The 8836-nt window shown below is 40.3% G+C and overlaps 1 protein-coding gene across 2 annotated transcripts; it reads right to left on the bottom strand.

Moving 5' to 3' along the window:
• Positions 1-739: 739 nt before the first annotated feature.
• NIPA2 (non imprinted in Prader-Willi/Angelman syndrome 2) lies at positions 740-6098 on the bottom strand. 2 transcript variants are annotated; one of them, XM_010287227.1, is made up of 5 exons: positions 5960-6098; positions 4187-4243; positions 3334-3424; positions 2603-2763; positions 740-1710 (listed from the first exon to the last, which is right to left on the bottom strand). In XM_010287227.1, the coding sequence occupies exons 1-5, from the start codon at positions 6096-6098 to the stop codon at positions 1073-1075; spliced, it is 1086 nt and encodes a 361-aa protein (XP_010285529.1). In that variant the 3' UTR covers positions 740-1072. The 2 variants fall into 2 exon arrangements, with proteins under 2 accessions (XP_010285529.1, XP_010285531.1); XM_010287229.1 differs by lacking the exon at positions 4187-4243.
• Positions 6099-8836: the final 2738 nt, after the last annotated feature.

Below are 8836 nucleotides of genomic sequence, written 5' to 3'. Positions count from 1 at the left end.
TCTTTTAACAGTAAGCACAAAACCTGACAAATTACAGCAGTAGCAAGTTGTCTCTGTCCCAAATAACATCTAAGCTTCACATCTACAGTAGAAATGCTGTTATAAAAATAACACTGATTTTTATTTTCTGCCATAGTAAACTTAAGCCATAGGCTTTTTTACCTTCCCCTCCCATTTAAAGCAATGACGACTTTTTTTTTTTTACCCTTTTTTTAAAATTTCAGTGTCACTGCCAGTAACTGTGTGTGTTTGTTAGCTGCAAACAAAACTGCAATTCTGTCACAGTTCAGGCTGTACCACTGAAAACATAGAGCAGCTCTACAGTGCCAGGGCAGCATGGTCTAGCAAGCAGAAGCTGACCTCTTCCACAGAGGAGGGAGTAGCTTTTTTGGCTACTGTTAACAACTCAAATCCTTCCTCCTGTGTAAGCTGGCACAGCAGGAGCTACTGCCTCACCTATCCAAGCAAAGCAGGAGCTCCCACCTTGTTGCTGCCAGCCAGTTACCCTGATTTGGTAAGGCTGGGGTTTTTTGATGCAACTCCTGTAAGTTTAGCACGCAGCTTTAGTTAAGCAGCATTTTCGAAGGATTAGTCTTGCTTGGCTGTAGCTTTCCCTTTCTTCTTTTACAAACTGGGACAAGAGTACTTCCTGCAGCTCCTAGCTTAGTATGTTTTCAGTCACCCAGTGTTCAGTCAGGGCACAACCACAAAGGATCCTGGTTCACTGCAGTTGTTTTACCACCAATGCAGAAATAAAGCGATTTATTTTTGGTAAAATTGTCATTAGTGCAATATGTCTTAAAACAGAAGAATGAAATGAAAACTATTTACATATAACTTAAGCAACAAAACCAGCTGTGGTCTGAGGTTATATTAGTATTTTTTAAAGTAAAAATAAGGCAAATAAAACCCGCTTCAATGTTCTTTATCCAAACTAATTGAACTTAAAAAATTAACGATTGTCTATACATACTGTTAAGTAGTACATGATTTTCCAGACAAGCTCAGACACAGTAGGAAAAAAAGTCCAGAGTTACAGAACAGTTCTTTCTTAAGTAACACACAGCTATTTTCAGAAGGCTGACAGACTTCCATTTCTCCTGGTTGAGAGACTCTCTGTGGATTGTATGTCACCTAGACAGGCAGAACTTTCTTCATCATGATTAAAGCAGTCATACGTGCTCAGCAAAGTACCATTTGCTGCTCTATCATCTTTCCGCAAAGAGAGGGGCAGATTTGCTAGGGTGAAATTCACATCTTTGAAGGCATGCAGTAAAAAGATCCCCACAATAATAGTCAGGAAGCCACTGACAGTGCCAATAATGTCATCAGCCGCCATGTGTTGCCATTCCTTGAAAAGGATGGCAGAACAGGTTAAAACAGATGTTGTAAAGATTACATAATATATTGGAGTCACTATCGAAGTGTTGAATATATCCAGAGCCCTGTTTAAATAGTTGATCTGCGTGCTCACACAGACAATAAGGCTTAGCAGCAGAATCCAAAACAAAGGATGTTTCAGCACTGGTTTTCCTGCAAAAAGTTCCTTTATAGCGATGCCCAAACCTTTTACACAGGAGACAGATAACGCTCCAATTACAGAACAAATTGTTATATACACAAGAATGTTGGTCTGTCCATGGCGAGGTCCCACCACAAATATCAGAATTAAAGACACAATGACAACAAGAGTTGCAAAGACCACAAAACCTGTGGTTGAAAGGGGGGAAAAAAAAAGTCCTGTTATTTAGGCACACTATCAAAAGCATCTTAGAGGTACTGAGAAAACACACATTAACAGTGTTCAGCTTAAACAGAAGAGTTCAGGATGTTTCTTATTACTCCCCCAACAAAGTTCAAACTATTTCAGACCCAGTTAGCTAAAACCAAGAATGAAACTCTAGCATGTTGTATTACCTTTACCCAGATTCTCAGCAAGATGATTACAGGATTAGATTGCCGTATTGCCTTACACACAGACTCACTGGGGTGTAGATACCACTGGATACAGGTGTGTGTCTGAATGCTTTTTATGAAGCTGCATTTCAGCAGGCTGCTACATTCATCAGCAGATTTCCAGTACTCAATCGATCAGGTCATTGCTGCAGATCAGCTTTTAAATCCCTCTGCTGGCTCCTTCCTCATGTTTATAATGGGAATTTTGTCTTTGCTTAGATAGTATTTTGCAGATGTGTATTTCTGAGTGCCTGGCCTTCTATGTCAGTATAGAAGCTAGTCTCCAGGATTACGCTTCTCAGCCGACACCTACCACAGCACCTACTTCTTCATTTTTGGTGTAGCTCAAAGTAGGGCTTGGAGACTGACACACTTCAACTAAAATTTATAAAAGTTGTGTTTATCCAACTGTTTAAACTGTCACCTCAGTGGTTCACATCAAGACCCTTTGTTCAAGGCCAGACAAGTTCACTGGCATCATGCAAAGCTGCCTAAGGAATTATGTCACAGAATTCACATCTCCGCTTCATTTGGACAACATGAAGCAGACATTGGCTGTCTTCCTGGAACCTGAAAGCAGCAGTAATGATAAAGAATAATAAAGAAATGATGGACCGCTTACATATGAAGCCAGCATTTTTCTTACCTGGATCACCTAGTTTGTGGGACATTTCATTCAATGTTTCCACTTCCTCTTCTTGTGGAGCATGAATTACCATCACAGTTGATCCCAGTATACTTAGCAAACACCCTATTTTTCCATGTAGATTAAGTTTTTCATTTAAAAAGAAGGATGACAGAATGGCACTAAGAAGAAAAATATGTACCAGCAAACATGGAATTAGTAATAATTCATTCATTTGCTCATCAGCTTACAGGTTGCTTTGACTGCACACGTCACTTACAAACACAACATGCAGCTTAAAAATAGCTCCATAGTTAATTTTCTATCTCAAGATACTTGCTATGGACAGGACTACCTGTTAATAATTGGCATCTTTCCCCAGACCCCTTTTTTTATGCTGCCTCCCCAAAGCCTCTGTATCTAAGCACTTGTCAAATTCATTTTTGAAAGACAAAATTCTTAACTCTAAGTAGGAATTCAAATACTACCCTGTTGTATACATCATGTTTTTGAAATGCAGAAGACCACTTTTCACAAATCGAGGCGTAGATGCATTGCTAGAACACATTTACAGCACAGTTGCTTCACACTTGGAGAAACTTAAAAGTTACTCCTGATGTTTATAAGCACACTTTATGTATAGTTATGAACAAACCACATTTATTACAGCATAATTCAGTGACACATATCTAAATAAGAAATGTTTTACTTCTCACTCCAAAATCACACTGCTTTCTGCTAGTGTTTCTTACCTTACAAGAACACTGAGAGCTCCTAAAGGAGTCACTAATGTAGCTGGTGCAAAAGCATAGGCAGCAAAGTTAGCTACTTCGCCAGCTCCCACTGCAGAGTAATAATAGTAATTAAAAAAAAAAAGAGGAGTTAGGCTGTCTTATGCAACCTGTGAATCAGTGCAAGTGTTCTGGTAGACACAAACGTGCAGTAAGGAAACAATGGAAAATTCTAATTACCATGTTCGGCTAACAGTACTAGCAGAACACCCCCTCCCCGCCCCTGTTACTATACCTTAAATGCAGACTGGGGAACTACAACAGGTATTAAAATTCGTTCAGCCAAATTAGAAGGTGTTTTATTTTGCTGTTTGTGTTGTAGCTCCCCAGCCTGCCAACCCGAGTCATGAACTTCTGCATGGAGAAACCTGCAATAGCCAGACACAGGGCAAGGCACACATTAAGCCACAGGTACCTGAACACAGCCAGTAAGTCCAGAGTTTAAGCAACGCAAAAAAAAAGTTCAGAAAAATATCATCATAACATATGCTTCCCTCTAAAAAATCTTGTATATCTAAGCACCTCTCTGCTGAGATGCAAACCAGAATGCATGTGCTAGCGAAAAGATACAGGAAGTCCAAAGTCTGCCTAGTTCCACTGCCCAAAGAGGGCAGTTAGTTAAATTAATGAAAGAACTTCTGGTATGAGAAAAGTTATATTAAAATCATTAGAGCTGCACCCATCAAATCACCAGACAGTATTACCATACATTGTCAAATCCCCATCTTGCTCCTTTTTTGTAACCATTGCCACCATCTGTGGCATAGTTATTTACTTAAATTGTATAATGCAGATTATAATTTTTGATACTTACTTGAAAGAAGCCCAGCCCACCACAGCCACTCCTTAAGGTATGCATGACCACCTTGACCTAAAATTGAAATAACGTTTGCTACTCCATTAAAAACGTAGATTGACAAAAAGTAAGACCCATCACTGATAACATCACCAAAATAATTCTTACAACTCATGCCCTTAAAAACACAGGCAACATTTTGATACTTAGGTTTTATAGTTAGAGTTAAAATAAAATCTTCAAATTTCTGATCTGCATATGCCTCCTACAGTCTACTATGAAAAATAGTTACTTTTCTTTTATATTAGAATTATTATATTCTAATAATTCTAATTCTTTTATATTAGAAATGGCATTGATGACCATCTGCATTTCCCTGTAAAACAGTTCTTTCAACTCATTGTAATGACATGAAAAGCCAAGTTATGTGTCTCTTACAAGAGTGCTACTTTGTGGCAATCCTGCATGACTTACCTGGTTGATTACATGTACAAACATGTGAAATGTAGTCACACTTCCCCACTACAAACCGGGGAGCATAAATTATGTATCTCAGCCATCTTTCAGAAGCAGAGATGACAGGTACTGAATTAAAAACATTGAGATTCAATCTTCTAAATCATCTGAGGATGCTGCAACCATCCTATCTAAACCTGTCCTCTTTCAGTTTAAAACCATTGCTCCTTGTCCGTCACTACAGGCCCTCGTAAGTCCTCTCTCTCCACCTTTCTTTTAAGGCCCCTTTAAGTACTGGAAGGCTGCAGTAACAGCTCCCCCAAGCCTTCTCTTCTCCAGCCTGAACAACCCCAACTCTCTCAGCCTGTCCTCACAGGAGAGGTGTTCCATCCCTCTGACCATTTTTGTGGCCCTCCTCTGGACCCTCTCTAAGGTCCATGTCTTTGCTGTGCTGAGGGCTCCAGAGCTGGACGCAGGACTCCAGGTGGGGTCTCACCAGAGCAGAGTAGAGGGGTTGAATCACTTCCCCCCAACCTGCTGGCCACGCTGCTTTGGATGCAGCCCAGGATACAGCTGCCCTTCTGGGCTGCAAGCAAACATTGCTGGCTCATGTCCAGCGTTTCATCCACCAATACTCCCAAGTCCTTCTCAGCAGGGCTGCTCTCGATCCCTTCATCCCCCCGCCTGCACTGATACCAGGGGTTGCCCTGACCCAGGTGCAGGACCCTGCACTTGGCCTTGTTGAACCTCTTGAGGTTCACACGGGCCCACTCCTCAGGCCTGTCCAGCTCCCTCTGGATGGCATCTAGTGTATCAACCACACCCCCCAGCTTGGTGTCCTCTGGTAACTTGCTGAGGCTGCACTCTATCCCGCTACCTATGTCATTGTTGAAGAAATTAAATAAATTAAATACATAAACCTTTGAGGGAAACTACTCGTTACACATGATCATTGCGTGTGATTTTTTGTTTTCTAGAACAATCTCCTGATGCTCAAACGCAGTTAACGTTCTCCTAAATTCACTCATTCAGTAACACAGATGTAGTTAAGTGCTGGTTCCAAGTTCAATTTGCAAGTACAATTCAGACTTAACTGACATGCAGAGGAATCATGTAACAAGTGACCCTAGAGGGCATTACACACAGATTAAATAGTGCGTATCACATACAGAGCCTGTCTAGGTGTATTTGACACCAGAGAAAAAACACATCAACTACGTATTTTAGGTTTCATATACCTGTAACAAACAAAGTCAAAACAACATCATAAGTTTAGTAATCTTCTGTAAAACAGCAAAACTTAAACGTCAGCCAGTTTCTTAAAAACATATTTACCTGCTCTCATGGAGCCTTTCCTAGCTAACCGGAGAAGGCCTTTCTTCTTCAGGATGAAACTTCCTCCAATGAAAATGCTGGAACTCATAGCCAACACCAGACCGATACAGAAGTCATATCTCCCACGAGTTTGGCTCATCTCGTAAACTACTAAAGACTGTCACATTGATCAATGAACAGCAGAACTTCTGTTACTCAACACAACATGATGCAACACTGAAACCTGAGTAAAATAAACACATAAGAATTAAATTGGTAGAAATACATACTGTATAGGAAGGTCCTCAATAGCTCGTATGACTGGTTCTCCTGTGAATGGTCTCTCTCTCTTTCAAAAGAAAAAAGGCAATCTTTGAAGCATGTGTCAGCTTAAACCATGGATGAGTAACTAACAGGTCCGAACACACAGAAGGAAGGGCTTCTGATCTGGCATATAAAACTGAACAAACAAAAAGTTCTTTGAGAAACGTTAAGAAAAAAAGACTGTCATTTATTTTTCTTCTCATTAAGTACACAGACGTGCTTCCTGCACACCACATAACTGACAATACTGATCAAACAATTACTTAGATTAAAATCAGTTTGTAGGAGAGTTTGAGAACAGCCACAGCATTTCTTCCATAGAAACTCACTAGAAAAACAAAAGAGAAGATTAGAATGGGTGTTTAATCATACAGTAATCTCCCTAACACAAACAAGCTTGAGATGTATTCACATGCACTTAATTCTCTAACAAACAGGGAAACCTGGAAAAGAAATAAGGCATCTGTTTGTTGATTTAGTTTACAAAGTTTTCCATAGCTGTATGAAGCATCTTTTCAGTTTAGCTGCAGTAACAATTCAACAAAAAACAGGTGAAAGGCTTTTACCTGCCTCACAAGGGAGAGGCACAGGCTACTTTTCTTTGGAGCAGAGGAAGAATTTGTGGAAGAATGAGGAAAACTTACAAGCTAACAGGTAATTTTCTGAATTTAGACTTAAAAATGCTCTAAGGATGCTACACTTCAAAACTAGTAGTTCTACTCTCCCTCAAGTCCCAAATACATCAAAGAGTTTTTGATTCCATCAATCACTTTGTTAATCTTGCAACAGCTCAAATCTTAACTACTTCTTCACACAAATTACTACTGCTAGCTCTTCTTTCTAAGTTTTTATGTCCACACAGACATGGCCAGTCCCATTTCTGCTTGGGCTGGGCTGCCATACTTCCACGTAAGGTTGATAGAGATGTCTACATTTGCTGACCAGTTCTGCAGCACAGTCACGATGAACTCAACTTCCCTCCGAAGAGATTTGGTTCACTCTGCATACAGCGCAGATGTGATTCGCATGTGTAGAGCTCACACGTATAGCTGCAAAGTGAAAGCAACAGCAGGCCCAGGAAGTTTTACACCTCAGGAAATCAGTACTTTAATTCTAACCCTAAGACTTAGTAGAAGAAGAGGAATTAATGTGTCCTCATAAATATCAGAAACAAATTATTGTCTTCGCAAGTAAGAACAGAAAGGGCCATGAAATGTGCATTTTCTGGAATAAATATTCCTCTCATTTCAGCGTTGGGACATGCCAGAGCTGCTCCACTCCAGCAGCCAGGGCCACTACTAAGTTATAAGCAGGAGAGAGGCAGAAAATGTAGGAGTTAAACAAAGCCAGCAGTGGTTTTGGTTGTGTTTGGTGTAGTTCTACAAAGGTTTTTTAATCAAGTCCACAGCTGATTTTAACACAGAGAATATTTCATCCATCATGGAGGACTACTAGTTTGCTGCTCTGATTTCAGAGATGTAGTGAGAGGATGAGACTTTCCTACCCACAGAAGCTATAACATTTACAGTACATCGAAGAACCACCCATTTATGAACTGCTTGTGGATCATCTAGCAACTCTCAGTGCACAACAGTACAATGACAGACAACACAGGGAATACATACTGAATTTGAAGGTTATCAGACAGGGAGAGATGGAGAAAGAGCCTTCCGAAAAAAACTGCGGGACATAAGCAAGTCCTGATTAGCCACAAAGTTTGCTTATTTTTAAGATGTAACTGAGAAGTATCACAAATGCTGACAAGATACAGGCTCTCTGGTCTCAAACACAAGGAAACACATCTTTGTCTCTTTGCTCAAAAGTCCTTTTCTCCCAAAAGCAGCACATACAGCACGTTCAGAAGATGTTACAGCTTCATTGTAACAGGTAAGCTCTCTAAGTATTCAGAAACACTAAAAGTTAATTGTAGTTGTTAAAAGTAAACATGGCGGATTGTTCCAACTTTGCCTACTGGGCCACCAGCCGTCAAGAGTTCAGTAAACAGTCTTTTCTCCTAGAAGTAATCTAAATATATGCCAAAATATTTAAATGCTAGAATTCACAATTTTCCTGTCTAAAAACTGATCATCTTAACTGTGAACAGGATGATGTCACTAAGCTAAAAAGGACCTCAATAGGCCACTTACTTCAACCCTTTGCATGAACGGCATCGTTCACTGCTGCTCCTCACTACACGTAACTCAGCCAAGCTTGTCCCAGGAATAGTTATGAAGTAAACTTCACAAACACCGCAGCCATGCTTTGATGCTGTTAGGAACTCTCATTACCCAACGATCATCCATCTAGATCTTCACATTGACCACCAAAGCCTGTTATGTTTGTCCACTCTGGATTGGAAAAGATACACCTCCCTTCATCTTTACACCCACATCTTAACACTACTCTGCCAGTTAGATGCTTGGCACTTCCTGCTATGCCACCCTCTGGGTCCTTTCCCAATAGACCCTTTTTTTTTTAATGAAATGCAACTCCCAAAGCTGCATGCAGTATTTAGCTGAGTTATTATTACTCCCGCAATACAGTGGGCAACTATACTTCTTTTCATACAACCCA

This window comes from Phaethon lepturus, unplaced genomic scaffold, assembly GCF_000687285.1.
Source record: "Phaethon lepturus isolate BGI_N335 unplaced genomic scaffold, ASM68728v1 scaffold7455, whole genome shotgun sequence".
In the NCBI taxonomy this organism is placed as follows: Eukaryota; Metazoa; Chordata; class Aves; order Phaethontiformes; family Phaethontidae; genus Phaethon; species Phaethon lepturus.
This window is presented reverse-complemented; position numbering and strand designations above follow the sequence as displayed.

What these genes read in the sequence shown, in the direction of transcription:
- NIPA2 (XM_010287227.1), bottom strand. Translation starts at nt 6,098, where the DNA reads ATGAGCCAAACTCGTGGGAGATATGACTTCTGTATCGGTCTGGTGTTG. An exon ending in GTGGGCTGGGCTTCTTTCAA is followed by an intron (nt 3,425 to 4,186) that starts GTAAGTATCAAA and finishes ATTACTCTGCAG; the next exon opens with TGGGAGCTGGCGAAGTAGCT. An exon ending in GCTCTCAGTGTTCTTGTAAG is followed by an intron (nt 2,764 to 3,333) that starts GTAAGAAACACT and finishes TTTTCTTCTTAG; the next exon opens with TGCCATTCTGTCATCCTTCT.